At 32.0% G+C, this 26510-nt stretch overlaps 1 protein-coding gene across 2 annotated transcripts in view; it reads right to left on the reverse strand.

Annotated features, from left to right (window-relative positions):
* The window catches only part of APP (amyloid beta precursor protein), a 181390-nt gene that overhangs the window by 131945 nt on the left and 22935 nt on the right, over positions 1 to 26510 (reverse strand). For both annotated transcript variants that reach the window (XM_051984840.1, XM_051984841.1), the window contains exon 2: positions 19585 to 19752. In XM_051984840.1, coding sequence (XP_051840800.1) covers positions 19585 to 19752 — 168 coding nt within the window. The remainder of the gene's footprint in view (positions 1 to 19584; positions 19753 to 26510) is intronic.

Genomic DNA, 26510 nt, shown 5'->3' on the forward strand with positions numbered 1-26510 from the left:
GAAAAAACAAAATATAAGGTAAAAACTATATCCATATACTGCCCTGAAAAAAAAAAAGAGCAAAGAGAGATCAAAAAGATGATAGTCCTAGTCTTAGAATCATTGAACTTATGACTTAAAAAAAAGACTAGATAACATATATAACATATTTCTAGAAACTGAAAAGAAAAGGTGCATAAATCTAACAGAATAAAAGAGCAAAATGAAAATAAGAATACATCACTTCATAAGTAAAATCTCCCAAAGAAAAACTCTAAGAAACATCATAGCCAAAATTCAGTATATCCAAAAAGCAATATTAAAAACTAAAAATTCGATCACCAAAAGATTAAAAGTCCATCATAATAATGTAATAATTAGACAATAGAGGTGAAGAGTTTGCAATATGAGATTCCAAAAAGGTAAAAGCTAACAACTAAGAATAACTTACTTGTAACTAATCCTAAAAAGGGGGAAGGGACCTTTAAATGAAACAAAGGATTTCCAAAAGCAATCATAATGAAAAGGCCACAGCTGAAAGAAACTGTGAAATATAAATGAAAGTTAAAAGAAAAATAGAGAAAGGCAAATCTACTTAGCCAAATGGTAGAAATTATAATATTTAATGCATTTATGTTCAAATCTTCTCAGCATCCTACTAGGGCTTTCTTCTGTTTGATGATCTTAAGAGGAAAAAGGAAATACCAGGAAAGGAGAATGAAATAGAGAAAAAATGGAAGGGGAACTTATTAGGTTATATAATAGGGGTAAGTTCATGCGATGAAAAACATATAAAAATGGAAGAAAAAGAAGGTTTAGAAATGACTATACTTTGCTTTGTTGTTCAGTTGTATGTGAATTTGTACTCCAATTCTGTCGATGGGTTTTTTTTTTTTTTTTTTTACAAAGATAATAGAGTGGTTTGCCATTTCTTTCTCTAGAGAATTAGGACAGAGGTTAAGTGATTTGTCCAGGGTCACAGAGCTAATAAGAGTCAGAAGTTGGATTGAACTCAGGTCTCCATGACACCAGTCTCAACACCCTACCCACTGGACCACTAAGTTGCTACTACAGACAAAGGCAATTATGAAAATAGAAAAGATAAAGAGAGATAATCAGGGAAATTGTAATAATACTTAAACATGCCCCAAGTACAACAAATCAATTTCAATTCTACATGCACGCATACACCACAGAGTGTTTTCTTGCTTAAAGAAAAAGCTCATCAAATTGCGGTTAAATGAATAAATAAAATGTACTAATGTGAATGCTCTAGATCAGAACAAACCTAATGGAAAGATAAATAATATAACTTTAGAAAAATCAGAGAAGATGAATAACTGGTGATAACTGAATAATAACAGAAAGGATTTTGGATATTTCTTAGCTGTGCAAAACACTTCTACAAAAATGTACCATGTATTAACCTCACATTTAAATAAAGAATATTGATAGAGGAATAATACAAGAAAAAGAAAATTGAATGAATAAACATAGCCAAAGAGGAAACAAAACTATTGATTTCTTCAGATAATACAATTATCTATTAAGAGAACCCTGATGACTCAACTAATAGTCATGAAATGTAAGTGAAATAAAAATTCACCAAAGTTGTAGAATATAACTGTAGGTAGATATAACACGACGTCCAGTGCTGGGCCAGGAGTCAGGAATCAGGAAGATCTGAATTCAAATGTAATCTTAGATACTAACTACGTGTCCTTGGTCAAGTTACTTAAACTCTCTTTGCTTCATCTTTCTCAACTGTAATGGGGATAATAATAGCAACTATCTCGCAGAGTTGTTGTCAAAATCAAATGAGAATATTTATAAAGCATTTAGCACAACACCAAGCTGCAACAAACATATTTGTACATGTAAGTTCTTTTAATCTTGCTTTTATCTCATTGAAATAACAGACTGGTTAATGGTATCACAAGGTCATACCACTTGTAAAAGCATTTTTCCCCCCATAGGAGCATAGAATTTAAGGAATGCTCACCATCTATGAATGGTGAATAAATTATATGTACGGCATGTATATAGGAAAACTATTGTACAGTTTAAAAATGATGAAAACCATGAATTGATATAAAGTGAAATAATTAGAACAAGGAGAACAATTTATACAGTAGCATTTTTATAAAAATGAAAAAATTTAAAAGACTTGAAGAACTTGGTTTAATGCAATGCAATAACCAATCACAATTATGGAAGACTGCTGATGAATAATATCATGGACTTAAAATAAAAAAGTAGACATATTTTGGGATATGACTATTGTGGGAATTTGTTTTGCTTTAACTATGCATATCTGTTACAATGGTACTTTTTTTCTTTTTATTTCAGCTGTGGGGAGAGGTGAGAGAAAGAGAAAACAAATATTAACTGAAAAAAATTTAATTTAAAGAAATAGTCTATGATAATTACCACCTTACTATATAAGTCTTTTTGCACTTCAGTTTTTTCCTCTAAATACATAATGTTATATTTATTTGTGTGTCTGTGTATACATATATATGGGCAGCTAAGTTGTATAATTATTTTAAGAAATGTAGAAAAACTCTTTAAAAAAAATAAAACCCTCATGATTTTATTATGATCAAAACCATATATTTAAAGCTAAGTGTTAGTATTCTTTCAATAAGCCAACCCACAAACATGTAGCAAGTACCTATTTAAAAAGCACTATTTAAGAAGCAGGGGATACAAAACCAAAAAATGGACAATTCTTAAAATGAAAGAACTTAGATCTTATGGAACAGAGAACCTATACAAAACTATATAATTACTCTGATGTGTAGATGAAAGAATAGTACACTTATAAAAACCTAAAGTAACAGCAAAAAACCAAAGATGATAAATAACTTCAGTAAGTAGCAAAATAAATTCACAAAGATGTTCAACATTTCTAAACAGGTCTAATAAAAACCAATTTAAAAAATGAAAAGAGAAATTATATTCAAAGTAACTGACATAAAATATCTAGAAATCAATCTATCACAATTATATGTAAGATTTACATAGATATAATTATAAATCACTTTTTTGCAGAAATAAAACAGGATAAAGTTTGGACCAATGATATTGGTTTGGATAATTTCTGAACGAGATAATAATAATAATAATTAATAATAATGATTACAAATAATCATTATGGATGATTACACCTAGCATTTATAGAATACCTTAAGGTTTGCAAAGGGGTGGGTGGGTGGGAGGAGTTGAGCTACACATATGTCATTTGATCTCAAGGTAATCTATGCAGTTCAGGGAGTTGTCCAGGTTTCTAAGAAGTTAAGTAGGTTGCCTAGGGTCACAAAGCCACTTTGTGTCAGGGTCAAGATTAAATCTATGTCTTCTTGGCTCTAAGGTCAGCTTTTAGCCACTACAGTCTGAGGCCAGGTTTCTATGCACTACTGCTTTATTTAGCCTCATGGCTTGGGTTAAAGAAAATCCTTGGGTTCCAGAAAATTGATACTCAGGAAAAGTATGCTATCATGAGCTGTATTATTATGACACATCAAGCAGACAAAACAAAAAGCACATATACACTACATATGGCACTACAAAGAGAGATTTAGCCCCTTCCTTCCCAATGCAAGAAACTCAACTCAGCCTGAGGGCAAAGAATAGGAGGTGGGATGAAACATTGCTCAAAATTGAGGCAGCAAAATTATCTTCCTTAAAAATGGGCTTGGTGAGAACAACAGGCTTAATCAAGCTCAAATGGAAGGAGTTCTTTATGGGAATCACAAACTGGTGGTAATGGTCTATCATTAACTAGCATAGGAGCAGAAGGAGAATTTCTCAAGATCTCTGCAGCAGATCAAGAATTCCTCCAATCAAAAAGCTGCAAGCCCTATATACTTGACATAGTTGGAACAGTGCAAAAGTTCTAGCTTATTTATATTCTATCATCATTAGGACTTTAGGGCATAAGCTTAAGTGATTTTACTTTGGAGTGTTATCATTGTACATATAATATCAAACAATATAAAGTTTATAATGGTCACAAATAAAAGGGAAATTTAAAAACCTGGAACTCTATACTAACATATTGCTTGTAGATGGGCCTTAACAGTATTAAAAAACAAACAAAAAATCTGACAATATTACTCTAATTTACTAACTTAGTGATATAACCATCAAAACTCCTAAGTATTATTTCACAGAACTATAAATAGCCACAAAAGGTCTAGAATCTCAAATTTTGTGTAAAAAAAATTGAATGTAAGGAGTTATTACCAGACTTATAATTATACTAAAAAACCCTGTAATCAATCAAAACTACTTGTACTGGTTAAAAAAAAGAAAGGTAGATCACCAGGATAAACTAAATATAGAAAGAATGTAAAACAAATGAACTTAACCCAGCATTCAATAAATCTAAGAACACAAAATACTTGAAGAAGAATATCCTGTTTGACAAGAATTGTTAGGATAACAAGAAAGTAGTTTAGCAAAAAAGTTATACAGTATTTTCTTCCACCATATACCTACAATATACTCAAAAAGGCTACAAAACAATTATAAAAAGTAACATTCTAAAAAACAAACTAACTCAATAGCAACAATTAAAAGAAAATGAGATCAGGTCTTAGGATTACAAATAGGGGATGAATTCCTAACTAAAGAATAGAAGAAATGATTTTTAAAAATAAAGTATACTACATAAAATATAAAATCCTTTGTATGAATAAAACCAAAGAGAATTAAAAGAGAAATGACATATTAATAAGGCATCTTTATTTTCATCACACATTATTTATTTAAAAATTTGCTAATCAAACTATATGAGATTGACAGATAAAACCAAATAAGTAGTCAATAATTAGTTTTCAAAAGAATTACAAGCCATATATGTCCCCATACAATTTATTTCAAATGAATTAAAACAACTTAAAGGTTCCATTTCACACCTGTAAACTGGCAAAGAGGGGAAACAATGTCAGAGGAACTGCAAAAAGTTCCAAAAGGTATATTTATTTCAGATCCTCAAAAATAGCCTCTATCGCCAATTTCCCTGTCTTTGCCCTAGCCTTATCACATCCTTGGAAGTAATTCTCCTTCCTTACACTGTATCTCAAACAGACCCCCTCCCCCACATCTTTTAAGGCACAACTCAAGCACCATTACCTAAAGTCCTTCTTGAATGTCCCATCTATTAGCATTTTTCCTGCCAAACTACCTCAAATTTAGCAAATGTGTACTTACATATATGTGTGTATGTGTATAAAATATGTATATACATGTATTAAGTATATACATAACACACACAATAAATATTAGAATTTTATTTTATATTTATGCATTTGCTATCTCCCCCATTAGAATGGAAGCTCCTCTTTGTAGGGAGTTTGATTCTCTGTACTCCTATCCCCCAAAGCAAACATAGTGTCTGGCACAAAGGCTTTAGATAACATGTGTTTGTTTGAAGAAAACAATGTATTGGCTGAGAAAAAAAAAGGTTTAATGAATGGTACACAAGCTATTCGAAAGGCCATAATATTTACATCATTTTAACTGATCATTCAGAATTTCTGAATCAATACAACAAATAGCTTAGTCTTACAGAGCAAATACACAAATATGTATATAGATATCGTAAGAATACTGGAGTATTTAGATGTTCACATCCTCTATTTAGAATACATTATCAAGTGCAGATAAATTAATATAAAAAGTGGCACCATCCAGGCAGACCATTTAAGCCTTCCAATGGTTTTGCCTAACCTTAAACTCATTCTCATCATTTTTTAACAGTACTAAGCAGTTTTCAAGAAAAAGAGGGAGGCATATCCAAGCACTGTATTATAACTTAATATATATAGATGATACAAAGTATACAGCTCCTTTGAAAAACATACTAATCTAGTTCATTTCAAGGTAACTTTCTCCAAGGATATAAAAATGTGCTAAGTATAAAACTCTTATCACCAAGGAAGAATAGAAACAAAAAAATTTAAGAATTAATGCAGAAGTCTTTGAACCTAAGATGAAAGTAATACTTTCAAATACCTTCTTAGTATTCTCGAAGAAAGATAACTAAAACATGAAGTGCTTAAAAAAGGTATAAAGGAAAAAAAAAACTGAGTTTGTGACTGCAGAAATTGAATAACACCTTAAAAACAATTTTAATGGAAGAACATAGAAAGTAATTAATACCTATGTAATACCATTCTTAATATATATTTTTTATATAGTAAAATGGACTATAACTGATAGATATGCCAGCAATAACTGCCAAATGATAATGGATTTATCCTACAGATATTTTCAGTATATATACAGAAAATAAGATGACATACGAATATTTTATCCAATTACAAAAAAATTATCCATTTTCAAGCAACTAGAACATTAAATATAAAAGAATATCTGGATAATGATTTGTTCTCAAATTGTTTCTATCTAAACTCCATAAAAAAGAGAATAAATAGATCTGCCATAAAAAGAGATATTTTCATACATACTTTTTTGATTAGGTTTATTATTTAGCCTTTTAAATTTTCCTTATCCTAGGTGAAATTTTAAGCTAACTATTAAAGATTTAGTTTAACTATTATGCTTGAAATTTTCATAAACTTTTACTAAAGTAGAATTTCAATAAAAGGTCTGATAGGGTCCATTAATATCTTAGTCTATCATTCAATACTTATTTGGACTTTTACAATCCTTCCAAATATGTCATGAATTAAAACAATTTATTTACACTAGAAACTTTTCATTATTTTTATAGTAAAAACAATTTTTTTCTAAAATTGATTTCCTTACATCAAAAATATCAGCAAATTAGCACAATCTTAACTGACAAATTACAGCAGAAGTACAGTAAGAAGTATCCTTTGCATAGCAAAGAATAATCATTTCAGCCCTGGAGAGTTTTCATTAGCTTTTGAAAAAAATGTTTAAGAAAAAAATAATCTTATAAATAATGTGGTTCTATTTTCATCTTTTTCAAAGAAGAAATCAATTTGTTTCAATGTAATATCTAAAAATATTCTAACATGAAAACAAAATTAAGAACTAAAAATACCTGCCTGAAAATGGTGTGTTCTGTGGTATTTTACAGAATATGAAATTAGGCAAAAAAGAAAGGAAATTATTAAAGAAGAGGTGAAAAAAATTCTATGAATATATTATTGTATACTAAGAAATGATAAATATAAGGCATTCAAGAAAACAACAAATATTTTTTATTAACCAAAGTACAGCAAAATGAGTGGAATCAAGTGAACAATATAAACAAAGTCAACAACAACATAAATGAAAAGAAAATGATAGCATTAGAGAATAAGTAAGGGGGAAGGAGGGAGGAAGCACTTAAAGAGCATTTATCATGTGCCAGGCACTGTGTTAAGTGCTTCACAAATATCTCTTCTGATCTTCACAGCAACTCCATGAGGTAGGTGTTATCATTTTCCCCATTTTACAATTGAGGAAAATAAGGCAAACAAAAATTACATTACTTGTCCAGGAAGACAAAAGCTATTAGTGCTACCTAGCTACCTCTAATGAATATCCCTTCTTTCTTAGGGCATACAAGTAGGTTCTACTAAGGCATAATATTGTTCACCTTGTCACCTGGTATATTGTAGATGGTACACTAATTGCAATCATCATCTAGTTGGGTCCTGTCAGGTTCATAGCAAGTATGAAGCCAACTCAGAACTTGCAAGAGCCAAGAAGAGCCAAACTTAGCTAAAACCCATCAATTTCTGCATTGATGGAATGCAATCAATTCTATATCAGTTCTTTAAGTTCTATAAGCAGAAAATATCTTAAAAACAGGCTAAGCAGAGACAACCTAAGGATAATAGATTTTCCAAAAGAGCATAAGACCAAAAACTTCAGCACATGAAGGAAATAGTAGGGAAAAAACTCCTCCAAACATCTGAACATGGAAAATGAAATTCCAATGGAAAAAATCAGAGACTGCTTCCAGATTCCAGGGAAAGGGGAAAGAAACTACAGATCCTAAGACAGATAATGGTTAAATTTAACAATGCAATTCAGAAACAAGTTCAGCAAGTCATTAAGAGAAAGATATTCAAGTACAAAGAAAAGCACATTCAAATAACAAAATTATTCTGCACTTTCTAGAAAAAGGAGGGAATAGAATGTATTCTAAAGAGCAGTAGGGCTCAAAATACAGTCCAGGATATCTATCCTGCAAATTAATCCTACTGGACAAAAGATGGATATACAATAATAAAGAAGAGTTTGAAACATTTTCAGAAAGAGGAAAAAGAAGTGATTAGTTGCCTTGCAAATAACCCAAATTAAAAAAATTCAGAAGGATTAGGTAAAACCACACAGCAACAACAGACACTTCTAAATATGCACAAGGAGATAACAGCAAAGGAAGAAATCTAAGTAGAGTGAAAAGGCAAGAAGGTGGGGGGGACTTATGGACTGACCCAGTGACATCCTGCTTTATAAATGGATGCCTCTTTTTGTGGGACTATATTACAACCTGGGAGATGACATGAAAGGGAGAAAGGGGAGCAGAGGGATCAAGAGGAAATAGTGATGTGCCAGGATCAAATCAAGGGCTATCAATGACGGGGAGCTGATTTCCTCTAGAAAGAGGAAGATCTTATAAGAGAATTGGGTGAAGAATGGGGGGATGAGTATAAAGAGGGGAGAAAAAACAAAGGTCTTACTCTGAAGGTGGGAAGAGGTTCACTCCTAGGAGTGAAGGGAGATAGATATGCTTTATGCTGCAGGTGATTTGGCACCTGCAAAGTCTAACTGTCCTAAGAAGGGAACTGGAATCCCTGGGGACAAAAACCTGGCGGAGTGGGAGAACACAGATAGGAAGAAAATTTCCAGGCTAATACAGGGAAAAAAAAGTCAATAAGAAAAGATATATATCAGTGAGGGATGAGGAGAATTCAGAACTGTAATAAATTAATGTTTTCTCTGATACTTGTAATAATTATAACTATTCTTACAATAAGACAGTGGAAAAAGATAATCCACAAGTAAGCCCTGCAAGGCAGTAGAAGAAAATGCCTAGAATGGATACCCTAAAAGGTTTGATTGTAAGAAGAAGAGAGAAAAGAGAGAGAACAGATGATTATAAAGGCATGAATCGGAAGTTTCGAGTAGAGTAGATAATGAAACGAGTGAAGAAGAGGTACCAAAATCCCCCAACAATTAAAAAACCAAAAACAACTAAAAAACCAAAAGCTGACGTGGGAGAGTGACAGGAATACTTGACTGAGAGAAACAGAGGGGAAAAATATAAATGAGTAAAAGTGGAAGAAAAGGAACTGATAAACAATATACTAAAGTTAAATTAGTAGAACTATGAAAAAGGAATCAGATGTGAGAAGAAAGCAGAAAGACCACAATTTTTAAAAAAGATTAAAATAATTAAATGAACTTAGAAAAAGGGAAAAATCAAAACATGGGGGAAAATTCCCAACTTCAGAGACAGATGGAGGTAAATATAAACTTAACTTTTAAAACTTTAAATGTTAATGGATTAAAAAAAAGGTCAGTAAAACATTGAAAGATTGGATAAGAAAGTAAACCTAAAGATTGATTGCTTATAGACACATATTTAAAAAACAAAGATATAGAGAAATTTAAATTGAAGAGATGAAAAAAAAATTACTATGTATTAAGGGAATCAAAGACGGAATTGCCATCATGCTATCAGACAAAGCAAATGCAAATATTCAAAAACTAAAAAGGGATAAACAAGGAAACTATTTTATGCTGAAAGGAACCATACACAACAAACCAATATTGTAATAAACTTATAATAAACTTGGGACAGCGAGGTAATGTAAGTGGATAGAGTGTCAGGCCTTTCTGAATTCAAATCTGGCCTCAAACACTTAAGAACTGTTTGATTCTGGACAAGTGACTTAATCCTTTTTTTGCTTCAGTTCTTCGTTTTGACCTGGAGATAGAAATGGCAAACCACTTTAGTATCTTTGTCAAAAACATCCCAAATGGGGTTGTGAAGAATCAGATAAACCTGAAATGAATGAATAACAGGAAAAATAAATATATGCTCCAAATATTTTAGTATTCAACTTAATCAAGGAAACATTATTTGAGCATCAAGAAGACATAGACAGTAACACAATAGTGATAAGAAACTTCAATATTTCTCTACTAGTTTTAGATAAATCTAACAAAAATAGACATAAGGAAAAATTTGGAATTGAACAAATTTCTGAAGACATTCGTATTAAAAAACGCATGAAGTCCACATTATATGTTATACATGTTAATCAACATTGTTTTAAACTATCTTAAATAACTAGACAGTGTAAGGATGGAGAATTATTGTAGTGTAGGAAATTATGAATTTGTGGATTTAGAAAAATATGGAAAGATTTGAACCTATGAAGGAAAATGTTAACCATCTTTATATATATATATGTGTGTGTGTATGTGTTTGTGTGTATATGTATGCATACATATATATGTATGTATATTTGTACATGTAAGTATATCTGTGCTTAATTGGAGCCTTGAGGGAAGGGAGAGCAGGGAGAATATAATAAAAAGTATACAGAAGAGAACAAAAGAAAACCTATGAAGGAGCAAAGAAAAGATGTGCAGCAATGAACACAATGTGTAGCATTTATTATATAGGCATTCTTGAAATGGAAATTTATTGTTTTAAAAAATAATTTCTAAAAAGACTTATGGGGTCTTTTGAATGGGAGTGAAATGAATATATATATATATATTTTTTCCCAGTCCACATGAAACTTTTACAAAAACTGGCCATGTACTAAAAGTCACAGTGATATTTCAGATAAATGAGTCCTCCCTCACTTTAATCCAATTCACTTGTATGTCATGGCATCACCTCCCTGATTCATGGCCCTCTTTTAAAACAAAGAATAAACAATAATAAAGTGAGAAACAATATATCCTTTACCAATCATAATGCAATAAAGATGGAATTTGGTTCAGGGACTGCAAACAGAAGATATTGACTCAAATAGAGATTTAACAAGGAAATAGTAATTAATGAGTAGATTAAAAGAACAAATCATAGTAACAATAACTATGTAAAGAAAATAATCAAGAAGAAATAATCTGCCAAAATTTCTTGTATATATCTAAGGTAGTCCTTGTAAGGAAATCATATTCTTACAATCATATATTAAACAAAACAAAAAAAGGAAAGATTAATGAATTGATGTGCATTTTTTTAAAAGTTAGAAAATCAACAAATAAATCTAAAGTATAAAAGGGAAAAATTAAAAATTAGAAGGGAAATAGATAAACTTGAAACAATATATATATAAATGATAAAAGGTTATAAGGTAGTTCTTTTAAGACTAATAAAATTGATAAACCCTTAGCTTAATCTGATTAAAAACAAGAGAGCAGAAAATCAAATCAAGAATATATCAAATGAGGGGACAGCTAAGTAGCGCAATGGATAGAGTACCAGCCCTAAAGTTAGGAGGACCTGAGTTCAAATTGGATCTCAGACATTTAACACTTCCTAGCTGTGTGACCCTGGGAAAATCACTTTACCCCAATTGCCTCAGCCAAAACACACACACACACACACACACACACACACACACACACGTATACATATGTGTATATATACACACATATATATTTACATACATATATACACACATATATATTTCATTGCTTGCTCATTTGCTATATATATATATAGCAAATGAGCAAGCAATGAAATCACAGCAAAACCAAAGAAATAAAAAAGATCACTTCATATTATACAGAGCTATATGCTAAAAAACTGAGGTCACAAAAAATAAAGGAATACCTTACAAAATATAAAATACTCAATTTATCAGAAAACCAGATAAAGATCTAAAATATCCCAATCTAAGAAAAAAGAAATAGACATAAAAGAACTACCAAAGTAAACATTAAAAACTCTCCAAGTCTTGAACCATTCACAGGAGAATTCAATCAATTTTTAAAAGAATGATTAGTTCCCATACTTCACAAATTATTATCCAAAAAAACACCCTATCAGAATCCTTTTATGAGACAAATATAGTCCTGAGACCTAAGGCAGAGAAAAATAAAACACAAAAAAATAAAACTTCAGCTAATGTTATTAAGGAACCAATATTATCTAAATAATTTAAAACAAAATCCTATCAGATAATAGTACTTTATCTACTCATTATGATCAAGAGGGATTTATACCATGGCTACAATATAATTAATCATATCAGATATCCAAAACCACATGTTCATCTCAAGAGATGTAGAAAGAGCCTTTCACAAGGTCCAGTACTCTTGTATGCTACAACAAAAAAACCTTAGAAAAGCATAGGCACAGAGAGAACTTTCTTAATTCCATTTTTTAAAAACATCTATGTAAAAAACCCCAAGCATCATATGCAACATGGACACACAACAACTTCTTCCAATAAATATGAGAATAAAGCAAGAATGTCCAGTTTCTCCACTATTGTTTGATATTGTTCTGGAAACATTGGCAACACTAACGAAAGAAAATGAAGAAATAAAAATAGGTAAAGAGACAACAAAACTATACCTTTTTGCTGATGACTTGATTGGATTGTTTACTTGGAAAACTTCAGGGATTTAGCAAAAATACTAACTTTTAATTACCGTTAATAACTTCAGCATAGTTGCAGTATACAAAATCAATCCTCAAAAATCTATACATTTCTATAGAATAATATCAAACCACAACAAACAATAATGGAAAGGGATATCCCATTTCAAATAATGACAAACTTCATAAAAATACTAGGGGATCAATCTCCCAAAGCACACAAAAGTAAAGATTAAATTATGAAGCATTCCTTAAAGAAATAAAAAGCAAGTCAAATAACTAGAGCAATGTTCAGTGTTCATGGGTAGACCTTGACAATGTAATAAAAATGATAATACTACCAAAATTAATTTATACCTTTAATGTTATGCCAATCAAATTGCCAAGGGAATACTTTACAGAGCTCAATAAAATCATAACAAAAGTCATTAAAAAAAAAAGATCTATACTCTCAAGGGAAATAGATGATAGAGGGAAATAAAGATGAAGGGGAAAGCACCTCCTGATATCAAACTATATTAATAATTAGCAGTCATCAAAAACCATCTGTTAATAGTTAAAGAGATACGTCAATGGTATAGATCAGACAAAAGAGATTCAGAAACAAAAGAACTTAATAACCTAATGTTCAATAAAGTGGAAAAACTCCCTATTTTATAAAAACTACTGGGAAAACTGGAAAGTGGTCTGGCATCACATTTCATAATACATTCTAAATGTATATGTGACTTCAATATTAAAGATCACATACCATTAAAAAATTTTCAAGACTATCTGCCAAGGGGGGATTCAGGAACTATATGAACAAAACTACAAAATACTTTTCACACAAATAAAGTCAAATCTAAGCACCTGGAAAACTATCAAGTGCTCTTGCATAGGTCGAGCGAATATAATAAAGATAACAATACTACTTAAGCAAATCTATTTATTTAGTGTTATACCTATCAAACTCCCAAGAAACTATTTTACTGACCTAGAAAAAATAACAACAAAATTCATATTTCCAGAACAAAAGGTCAAGAATTTCAAGGGAATTAATTTAAAAAAAAAAAAAATCAAATGAAGGTGGCCTAGCTGTACCAGATCTAAAACTATATTATAAAGCAGCAGTCATCAAAACCATTTGGTACTGGCTATGGAAATAAAGTAGTTGATCAGTGGAATAGGTTAAGGTTCACAGAACAAAATAGTCAATAACTATAGCAATCTATTATTTGACAAACCCAAAGACCCCAGCTTTGGGGATAAGAATTCATTATTTGACAGAATCTGCTGGGAAAATTGGAAACTCGTATGTCAGAAAGTAGGCATAGACTCATCCCTAACATCATATACAATCGAAATGGGTTCATTTTCTAGATGTAAAGAATAATATTATAAACAAATTAGAAGAACATAGGATAGTTTGCCTCTCAGACTTGTGGAGGAGGAAGAAATTTGCGACCAAAGAAGAATTAGAGATCATTATTGATCACAAATTAGATAATTTTGATTATATTAAGTTTAAAAGTTTTTGTACAAACAAAACTAATGCAGACAAGATTAGAAGGGAAGCAATAAAGTGGGAAAACATTTTTACATCCAAAGGATCTGATAAAGGCTTCATTTCTAAAATATATGGAGAACTGATTCAAATTTATAATAGTTCAAGCCATTCTCCAATTGACAAATGGTCAAAGGATATGAACAATGTTCGGATAAAGAAATTGAAACGATCTCTAATCATATGAAAAGGTGTTCTAAATCACTATTAATCAGAGAAAAAAAAATTAAGACAACTCTGAGATATCACTACACACCTCTCAGATTGGCTAAGTTGACAGGAAAAGATAATGATCAATGTTGGAGAGGATGTGGGAAAACTGGGACACTAATACATTGTTGGAGGAACCATGAATGGATCCAACTATTCTGGAGAGTAATTTGGAACTATACTCAAAAAGTTATCAAACTGTGCACACTCTCTGACCCAGCAGTGTTACTCGAACTTATATTCAAAGTGGGCTTATATTCAAAAGAGATCTTAAAGGAGGGAAAGGGACCCACATGTGTAAAAATGTTTGTAGCAGCCCTTTTTGTAATGTCAAGAAACTGGAAACTGAGTGGCTGCCCATCAATTGGAGAGTGACTAAATAGGTTATGATACATTAATTTTATGGAATATTATTATTCTATAAGAAATGATGAGCAGGCTGATTTCAGAGAGGCCTAGAGAGACTTACATGAACTGATGTTAAGTGAAGTGAGCAGAACCAGGAGGTCATCATATACAGCAACAACAATACTATATGATGATCAATTCTGATGGACATAGTTCTCTTCAACAATGAGATGATTCAAATCAGTCCCACTTGTTCAATGATGAAGAGAGCTAAGTACACCCAAAAAGAGGAGCATGGGAGTTGAGTGTGGATCACAACATAGCATTCTCACTCTCTCTGTTATTTGTTTGCATTTTGTTTTCTTTCTCATTTTTTTTCTTCCTTCTTGATTTGATTTTTCTTGTGCAACAAGATAACTGTATAAATATGTATACATATATTGGATTTAACATGTATTTTAACATATTTAACATGTACTGGACTACCTGCCAGCTAGGGGAGGGGATGAAGGGGAAGGAGGGGAAAATTTGGAACAAAAGGCTTAGCAAGGGTCAATGTTGAAAAATTACCCATGCATATGCTTTGTAAATAAAAAGCTTAAAAAAAAAAAAAAGAAATACAAAAAAAATTTTTTGAAGAGAAACAGATCATATCTCATAGCCATAAAAAGAGTTGTATTTTTACATAAACAAGAGATAGAAGCCATTATAAAAGATAAAATTGTTAATTTTTTTTAATTTAAAATTTATGAAAAGTTTCTGCACAGACAACCTTAACATTAGGCAAGATAAGAAAAGTGGTTGAATCTTTGTATCAAATTTCTGATATAAATAAGAAATTACAAAATTACACACACACACACACACACACACACACACACACACCCACCCCCTTAATAACCTTTCACCAATAGATAAATGGCCAGAGAATAAAAACAAACATTCTCTCCTCCCTCCCTCCCTCCTTCCCTCCTTCTTTCCCTCTCTCTCTCTTGCTGAGGCAATCATTTGCCCAGGGTCACACAGCTAGGAAGTGTAAAGTGTCTGAGATCAAATCTGAACTCAGGTCTTCCTGACTGCAAGGCTGGTACTCTCTCCACTGCACTACCTAGATGGCCCCTCAAAAGAGGGGCAAAAACTGCTCACAGTCTAGTGGGAAGACAATGCAAAATAACTGTCTGAACAAGATATAGATAAACTGCAGGCAATTTTAGAAGGACGGCACTCACATTAAAAGGAATCAGGAAAAGCTTCTTGAGAAAGATAGAATTTTAGCTGAGATCTGAAGGAAGCTCAGGATGTTAGAGAATAGAAATGAAGAAAGATAATTCTAGGCATGAGGGGCAATCAATGAAAATACTCAAGAGTTGGAGATGTTTATTATCTTATGTGAGGAAGAGCAAAGAGGCTAGTGTCTCCTGAGATGGAAATGTCAAAACAAATATGACTAAGGGAGAGTTGATACCCAAGATAAGTAAGCAGAGAGAATAATAGAGTATCTACTAGACCTCAGGGAATTCAAATCATTTGATAAGATTTGGACTACATTTCTGAATTCTAAAAGAACTGGAAAATATGAGTGCTGAGCCACTAGTTTGTGAGATTTGAAAGGTTATGGAAACCTGAAGAGAGAGATTACAAGACTGGAGCAGGTTTTTGTTTCAACTCTCACAAAAGATAATAGAATAGAAAATGTAAATTATGGGCCAGTGTGTATTACTTTGAATCTTAAGAAAAAATCTAAGAACTGATGATTGCAAAGAGCTAACAGGCTTTCAGCAATCATTCAACAATTATTTGTTAAGTGCTAAGCTATGTGGCAAGTACTGATCAAATACAAAGTACAAAGAATGAAACAATTCTTTCTTGCAATATTCTTTCTAGAAGGAAAGATACAAGCACATATAAAAATAATTATGGCAGAAACATAAATTTAACAAATACATATGCATATATATACCCAAAACAGTTCAAATACGTAGTTTAAGAGGGAGAGAGAGCCATTAGTTAGGGAAATCAAGAAAGGCTTCATACAGAAGATGGATGATACTTCAGATGTACCTTAAATGAAGAGAGGGATTTGACTTGGAGGTAAGGAGGCAGCATATTCTAGACATTAGCGACAGCTACTGAAAAGGTACAGAAATGGAAAAAAAGAGTCTTGTGAGTGAAGAACAATGTGAAGGACAGTTTGGCTGGATCCAGAGCAGAAGGGGAAGTAATGCTGAATGAACAGGTCATGCCAGACTAACCACATTTTCTTTTTGACAGGATTATGAAATTAATAGCTAAGAAGAATGCTGAAGAAATAGTTTGTACAAGTTTTAGCAAATCTTTAGATAAAGTATCTTTTACTTTTCCTATGAAAAAAGTAGAGAGATATGGATTGGAGTTCATGGACAAACCAAAGAATAGTCCTTTACGGTTCAGACTACATGTGGCAGGTGCTCGCTCGTGGTATAATATCCCAGGGATATATGATTGCCATATGATTTTTAACATTTTTATCAATGACAAAGAGACAGAAGTCATGCTCAAAGCTAAAACAATGGACAAAGAAGTCAAGATCCAAAATAATTATGACAGGACATTGCTTAGGCTGGATTTAATATTATTAGATCACCAAGATTAAATGTAAAATTTTACAGTAGGACACAAAGCAAAAAAACTTCATGTGGACAAGATAGGTGAAGCACAGCTGACAGCAGTTCCAAAAATAAGTTAGAGGTTTTAACAAGACACTCAACTTAAGTTGACAGTGTGATTCAGCAGCCAAAAAAGCCCAGTGTGCTTGTGGGCTACATTAAGAAAAGTATATTTTTTATATATCTTATTCCACTTCCTCAGACACACTCTGTGATCCTTAAGACTGGTCTCCTTGCTCTTCCTCACAGAAGACCCAGAGCTCCATCTCCATTTTCATCGGCTCTCCTCGTGCTTAGAATCCTCTCTTTCCATTTCTATCTCCTGGATTCTCAAGCTTCCTTCAGTTCTCAGCTAAAATCTCATCTTCTTCAAGAAGCTTTTCCTGATCCCTTTAATGCTCATGCCTCCCTCTTAAATTACTCCAGTTGATCTATATTTTGTTCACACACAGCTGTTTGCTTGCTGTTTCCCCATGTTGTCCCCTTGAGAGCAGATAAAATGGTTGTTTTTTCTGTCTTTGTATCCCTAATGCATAGGACAGTGCCAGGCATATTAATTAAATAATCAACTAATTAATTATCTGCCTTATTATTCCTTTGCTTTACCCTAATGGAGATAAAGCTACCTGCCTTGCTCCTAATTTCTCTCCCCTTGTTTGCAAAGAGCACAGTGTTCCCTTTTTAAAACTGCTGTTTATGTAGAGAGTATTATTTTAAGTGTTTTCTCTGTTAAGTTTGTGTGTGTGTGTGTGTGTGTGTGTGTGTGTGTGTGTGTGTGTGTGTGTATGTGTGTGTGTGTACTTAATGCTTTTGGACTTGACTCTTAGTTTATCAGGAACAACTTTTATAAATGGGTTGTTATTAATGGCATCTGGAGTTGCTTCCATTTCTTAAATTCCATAATGCCACGATCCTCTACCTGCTGCAATTGTAATTACTGGAGGAAAATCCCTCATCAGGACTTATGTACATCAAAGAAATCATAGATCTGGCAAGGAGGAGACTGAAAATGGAGGAGAGGAGAAAATGACTGAGCTTTACGGCCTTGGGATCCTGATTGGCTACTATCTGAGGAGAAATCAGTGTCCATATAACATTATCTCTTTGTGTCTTATATACTGTATTCTCAGAAAATATTAAGCTCGAGTCACACAATTTTCACTGACAAAATACAGCTTTTGGCTTATGCAACTCCACAGCTTCAAATCTGTTCCTCCTCCAAGGTTTTGTCCTTCAATCCCCAATCTCATTGAAAGCAATCAAGTATATAGAATGGCCATCTGGATTTAATATCCTGACAGTGTTAACCAAAAGTCATGACTCCATAAGACACAGGTAGTAACTTGATTTATTATAAGAGAAAAGCATGTGCATGTGAACTCCTTATGTCAAGTACAAAGGAGTCCTCAATACAGGCAGAAACTTGAATATTTATGGGTTATAAAAAAAGGGAGGTTTTATGTGAGGAGTGGAGGGCAATCCCCTCCCACATAGGAGTAGCAAGGGAGCATCACAAACACAAACTTACATTTAGACTCAAGCTAGACACTGCTATAACTCCAACCTTCCCCTTCTACAGCTTCCTATTAATGTGTATATATCTATATTTTTATATGTGATATAATTTTTTTAAACAATAAAATTGACACGAAAGGGACACAGTTGCTCAGACTTCCAATAGGAGATTAAATAGCATTTTTAATCCTGATTCACATTAAACACAAGAATACTGAAAAAAATCTTCAAAAATATGAAGGACTAAAACAACGAAAATGCTGACTAGTGGGTCTCTTTTAACACTAAACAAGAAAAGGAAAAGCTTCCTGCCAATAGAAACTAACGACTGATAAAGAACAGACTTTTCTAGTGTGAGGATATTCAGAACTCAAAAATCGACATTCCTAGATCAGGTTGTTTTTATTTTGTCTTAACAGGCTAACTGTCCACAAGTCCATTAACTCTATTATTCTGAGTTGAATGAAAAGACTGTCTTTTGATCCAGATCAGTAATTTTCTTGGTATCAGGAACTCTTGGTAAGGAAACTTTCTCTAATTATATATTGGCACCTCATCTGTAACTTACAGTCTAACAACTTCCTAGTTAATGGTCAAATAGCTAATGTTTTCAGAGCCAGGACTTGGGTTTTGTTGACTTCAAGGCTTCTTCAGAACTTATTATTCCATGCTGTCTCTCAAATGGAAAGAATATTCTGAATAAAAACCGTGATACGCAAGAAAAATGACTTGCAGAACTTCTTTTAAAAGCATTAAAACTGTCAAATGATGGAAGTACTTACCTCCTGGCAGTACTGCAAAATCCCCTCTTTTGCTCCAATGCAAGTTTTTGTTCCCGATGGGTCAGTCTCCCATTTCCCATTCTGAACATTCATATGCATATTGAGTTTGCCACAGATCATGGCAATCTGGGGTTCAGCCAAGAGTCCAGCATTTCCATCAGTAGACACCTGCAACAATAAATTTGTTTCAATTACTCAATTTTAGTTTTTATCCCTAGGGCTGTGGGTGGGGGATATATAGGAGAAGATTAAAATAATACTAAAACAACATTAAAACTCAGAAGAATATTTTATACCTTAATTAATGATATGGTATTAAGTAACATAAATGGCATACCTCTGACTTAACTTACACATGCATTTTAGATCATCATTGGCTGAAAATTAAGCAAGTTAAAAAGATCCTTATGGGAATCATCACGAACAATGACTAGATTGTAAAATATTAGGAAGAATTTCAGAAATCACTAAATCTAACAATCATATTACAGAGGACAAATGTGAGACCCAGAAATGGGAAGTAATTTACTTAAAGCCAGAGTTTCTAACGATCAAATAGAAGCCATGAAAAGAAAAAGCTAAATGAAGGATTTTTTTCTCTACTAGAAGAATAGTATTCTAATATTTGCACTGACTAGATTTTTTGTTAAAAAAAAAAAAAGGACAAAATAGGAAATTAACTCATTATTATTTACTGCATATGTGCATGTTTGGGATGAAACTACTACTACTAATTCTAATGGTGGAAAAAATTAAATATATATATGTATATATGTGTGTGTGTGTGTATATATATATATATATAAATAAATTTAACTCCTGACCCACTCTATTTTCAAGGAACAAATATTAATGTGGCACTATTATGGGAAGATGCTGGCTATTTTCCTAGCCTTCTATTCTGGTTCCAATGATTTCATGATACAACATACTACCCATTTTCTGACATGGATGTGATAAATTCAGGAATGAATTTTTGTATTTACACTCCCAGTGCCAAGAACAGAGCCTGGACAATAGCAAGAACTCTTACTGAATTGAACTAAATTCATTCAATTGTTTTTTTTTTCCTTTACAACCTTTAAAAAGGCCACTATCTTGAGTCCTGAATCTCACTGAGAAAGCCCTAAAATATTGTGTGGCTTTACAGAATTAGCACAGTTTACACATGGAAACAGAATTTTTTGGAAGATCTGAACATCATCAAAGAGTTCCTCATTTAAGACTAAAAAAAATTCCAGGATGAGAATAAATAACTTTCACAAATTAAATCTCTTTTCTTATTAATTATCAGAGGGTCACTGAAGAAAATAATTTGTTTTGATTTCAAACAAATAATCTTGAAATGGTGCCATCCTATACATGAAAATAGCTTGTGCTTATTGGATTAAACCTATTTCTCTAATCAACAAATAGTAAATACAATGAGAACCTTTATTATACACTTCAGGGAATTTATTGCTGTGAAAATGTGCCAAGTTCAAGAAAATTTGTAAAAGCCTTTATGTTTCTTTTTTAATATTGTTACCAAGGATGTCCACAGTAAATAATTAGGCACAGGGAAAAGAGTGCTGGCGAGATCCAGTAAGATGGCAGAGTGAGAATAATTAATATACCCAGTTTCTCCCCCACAATTATTCCACAAAGATACAAAAAACATACCAGGTAGAGTTCTGATCAAAATTGCTTTTTTTTTTTTTAAACTAACAGCAAGCTAGGCAGAAATCGAGAAGCAGGGAAGTTTGCAGACAATAAAGATAGTCTAGACAGAGTCTGTATATCTTTGCAGTTCTGAAGCTTTGCATCAGGTAAAGAACAAATTACAGATCCAGCAAAAAGGGGTATGAGTCTGCTCTGGAAGCAAGAACAGGTGCCAAATGGCAGCTTTATTACTCAGAATAGCTCAAAATTATGATATACTGAAAGGCAAAGGAATTGGGTAGGATTCAGAATAAAAATCATCTCCCCAGCAAAATTGATATAATCTTTCAGAGGAAAAAATAGAAGAATTTCAAGCATTTTAAAATTAAAAGACCAGAGCTGAATAAATAATGTGACTTCCAAATACAAGACTCAAGGGAAACAAGAAAGAGAAAGCATAAGAGCTTCAATAAGGTTAAATTATTTATACTTCTATTTGGCAAGATAATATTTCTAACTTTTAACTACTTTATTACTATAAAAGCAATTAGAAATAATATATGCAGATAGAAGGTGTGGATATAAGGTAACTTAGATGAGATGACACATGTAAAAAAAATTAAGGGGTGAGAAAGAAGATTGCACTGGAAAAGGAGGGGGAGATTGAATGTAGTAAATTATTCCAAATTAAAGAGATATGAAAGAACTATTATGATGGAGGGGAAGATGGGAAAGTAATATGCAAAGCTTAAACCTTACTCTCATCAAAAGAGGTAATAATATACACATTCAGTTGGCTATAGAAATCCAAGTTACCCTATAAGGAAATTAAAAGGGATGAGAATCACAGAAGGGAGAGGGCTAATAAAAAGAGATATTATATTGGGAAAGGATATAATCAGAAGTAAAACACTTATGAGCAGGAAAAGGGAGGAGAGAAAAGGTGATAACCAAAAAACAGACAGAGGGAAATTGTTTATTATCACTAACTGTAAATGTGGATTGGATGAACTCACCCATAAAATGGAAATGGACAGCAGAATGGATTTTAAACCAGAATCATACAAAATGTTGTTTACAAGAGACATATTTGAAGCATAGAGATAAACACAGGCTAAAGGTAAAGAAAATCTATTATGTTTTAGCTGAAGCAAAGAAAGCAGCGGTTGTAATAACTGACCTCAGACAAAGCAAAAAACAAAAATAAATCTAATTGAAAAAGATAAAGAAAATATATGCTGGTGAAAGGTACCACAGACAATGAAGCCACATTAATACTAAAAATATATGCATCAAATGTATAGCATCTAAATTTCTAAAGGAGAAGTAGAATGAATTACAGAAGGAAATAGATAACAAAACTATACTGGTGAGGGACCTCAACTTTCTTCCCTCAGAACTAGATAAATATTGCCAAAAATATAATAAATAAGAAAGTAGTTAAGGAGGTGAATAAAATTCTGGAAAAGTTAGATATGATAGATTTCTGGAGAAAACTGAATAGAATAGAAAGGAATATAACTTTTTCTCAGTAAGACATGGCATCTACACAAAAAATTGAACATATATTAAAACATAAAAACAACCAAATGCAGAAAAGCAAAAATAGTAAATGTCTCCTTTTCAAATCACAATGTAGTAAAAATTACATTCAATAATGGACAATAGAAAGATTAAAAATTAATTAAAAATTAAATAATCTAATTTTATAAAACAAGTAGATCAAAGAACAAATCATAGAAACACTGATAAATTCCTCAAAGAAAATGATAAAACAGCACACCAAAATTTAGGGGATGAAGCCAAAGTAGTACTTAGAGGAAAATTTTAAAAAAGAAAATACATATCAATGAATTGGACATGCAACTAAAAAAAAAACCTAGAAGAATAAATTTTAAAAATCCAATTAAACATCAAATTGGAAATTCTGAAAATCAAAGGAGAGATTAATAAAATTAAAAGAAAACTGTAGAACTAATAAATAAATAGAAATTGGTTTTATGGAAAGAACAATGAAATAAACTGGTTAATTTGATAGAAAAAAATAAAATAAGAAAACCAAATTACTAGTTTCAAAAAGGAAAGGAGTGAATTTAGCACTAATGAAGAAGGAATTAAGCCAACTGTTAGAGGACATATTTTGTCCAATTATTATGCTAATAAAGTAGGCAAATTAAATAAAATGAAAGAATATCTACAAAAATATAAATTTCCAGATTATTAGAGGAAGAAAAATCTGATCTAAACAACTGAAAAAATATTAATTGCTCATGGGTAAGCTGTGTCAATATAATAAAAATGGACAATTCTATGTAAATTTATCTATTCGTCATCATATCAAACTATCAAAAAATCATTTTATAGAGCTAAAGACATAACAAAATTCATCAAGAACAAGAACTCAAAAGAATATCAAGGAATATCAAGGGAATTGACAAAAAAAAGTAAAAGAAGGCGGTCTAGTTCTACCAGATCTCAAACTGTTTTATAAAGTGATAATTATCAAAATAATGTGATACTGGCTAAGAGAGTGGTGGAATCTATGAAATAGATTGGGTACAAATTACATTATAGTAAATGACCATAGTAATCTAATATATGATATATCCAAAGATTCAGGTCAAATGAAGACTTCTGAAGGAAATGGGGAGATATGGGAATATTTTTAGCCAATAAAAAGGAACCAACGGATAAAGAAAAGCCAAAGATTATAAATAAAGGGACTAATGGAGGGAGCAAGTTTCCAAAGGAAGTGGGAGATGATAGGATACGACACAAATAGAAAATTTGGCTTTAGAAAGGACCACACTTCTTTCTTTGAGATTTGAGCAAAAGAAAAAAGTGTTAAGGGGATTTGAGGTATGAAATAAGAGAAGAGTTGAGCTCTCTACTTGTTGCCTCTCCAGGCAAGGAAAAAAAAGAATTCACTTTCATTTTCTCCTAGCACCAACACAATGTTCTACATGAAGTATGCAGTGAAAAAATGTTACATAGAGAAGTGAATAATAAATTGTCTTCAACTTTTTGGCAAGGTACTCTATCTGACCTTCCTAAAATAAGAAATTGCAAATCATAAAATACTTATCAAAAAAAAAAAAAAAAAAAAGATCTAGCACCTAAGAGATTGTTGGAAAATCTTGGAAAGATCATTCATTTGAACTGCAAGGTCAGAAATTAGATTGAAAGACTTTAACTCCTAGGGTAAGTAAAAAACAACCCAGAAGAGGAAAGAGGGGAAAAAAAATTTGCTAAAACATATGGATCTCCAAAACAGACTGAGTAGAGACAATCTAAGGATCACAAACTTCCCAGAAAAACATAACAAGTTCAAAAACATTACAACCATAATGAACAGAGAAAAAGACTCCTCAGAGTAACTGAACATGGAAAATGAAATTCCTAGCAGTACCAAACCTAAAGCTATATTATAAAGCAGCAGTCATCAAAACCATTTGGTACTGGCTAAAAAATGGAATGGTAGATCAGTGGAATAGATTAGATACACAAAACATAATACTCAAGGCCTACAGTAATCTAGTATTTGATCAATCCCCAAACTCCAGTTTCAGGAATAAGAACTCAAAATTTGACAAAAATTGCTGGGAAAACTGGAAAATAATATGTCAGAAACTCGGCATAGACCTATATCTCTCACCCCATACTCCAAAATAAGGTTAAAATGGGTACATGATTTGGGCATAAAGGATGACACCATAAACAAATTAGGAAAACAAGAGATAATTTACCTATTAGATCTTTGCAAAAGGGAGGAATTTATGATCAAAAATGAACTAGAGAACATTATGAAAGGCAAAATTAATATAATATTAAAATATTATAAAATATAAAAAAGAACTTTGTCAAATTTATAAGAATAAAAGTCATCCCCCAATTGATAAATGGTCAAAGGATATGAAAAATCAATTTTCAGATGATGAAATTAAATCCATTTAGTTATATGAAAAAATGCTCTAAATCACTATTGATAGAGAAATGCAAATTAAAACAATTCTGAGGTACCACTATACACCTCTCAGATTGGCTAAGATGACAGGAAAAGCTAATGATGAATATTGGAGGGGATGTGGGAAAACTGGGACACTATTGCATTGTTGGTGGAATTGTGAAATGATCCAACTATTCTGGAGAACAATTTGGAACTATGCCCAAAGGGCTATCAAATTGTGCATACATTTTGATCCAAGCAGTGCCATTACTGGGTTTGTATCAAAAGGAAATCATAAAGGAGGGAAAAGAACTCACATGTGCAAAAATGCTTGTTGCAGCCCTTTCTGTGATAGCAAAAAATTGAAAAAGAAGTGGAAGCCCATCAATTGAGGAAGAGTGAACAAGCTGTGGTATATGAAGGTAATGGAATATTATTATTCTATAAAAAATGCTGTTTATAGAAAAGCCTGGAAAGATTTACATGAACTGATGCTAAGTGAAACAAGCAGAACCAATAATACAGTGTACACAATAACCGCAAGAATGGCGATGATCAACTATGAAAGACTGTGGTTCTCAGTGGTTCAATTATCCAAAGCAATTCCAATGGACTTAGGACAGAAAATGCCATCTGCAACCATAAAAAGAAGTAAGGAAACTGAATGTAAACCAACACATGCTATGTTTACTTCTTTTTTCTGTTTTTTTAAAAATCTCTCCTGTGGTTTTTCCTTTGGGCTCTGATTTTTCTCTCCCAACATGATTCATAAAGCAAGGTGTATTAAAAATAAATGAATTTACTAGAAAAAAAAAAGAAAATTGCAATGGAAAGAATTCACATATCGTTTCCAGAAAAAGCTATAGATCCCAAGACATATAATGGTTAAATTTAACAATATAATTCAGAAGCAAATTCTGCAAGGCATTAAGAAAAAGATTTTCAAGTACAAAAAAAAAGCACATTCAAACAACACAAGACATATTCTACATTTACTAGAAAAAGGAGGGAATGGAATAATGTATTTCAAAGGTCATTAGAGCTCAGAATGCAGTACAGAATGAGCTAAGTGGCAAATTTATCTTAACCATACAGGACAAAAGATGGACATTCAATTATAAAGATGAGTTTGAAACATTTTTAGAAAGAAAACTAGAAATGAAGAGATTATTTCTTGAAAATTCCAAACCAGAGAACCAAAGGAATGATTAAACACCAACAATAGTAAAAGTTTGTCAACAGAAAGTAAGAGACTTCTTTCTAAATATATACAAGGAAACAGATAAAGGCAGAAAACAATTAAAGGTAACAATGAAGAGGCAGACAGAATATGGACAGA

Source organism: Antechinus flavipes, chromosome 3, assembly GCF_016432865.1.
Source record: "Antechinus flavipes isolate AdamAnt ecotype Samford, QLD, Australia chromosome 3, AdamAnt_v2, whole genome shotgun sequence".
NCBI classification, from domain to species: domain Eukaryota; kingdom Metazoa; phylum Chordata; class Mammalia; order Dasyuromorphia; family Dasyuridae; genus Antechinus; species Antechinus flavipes.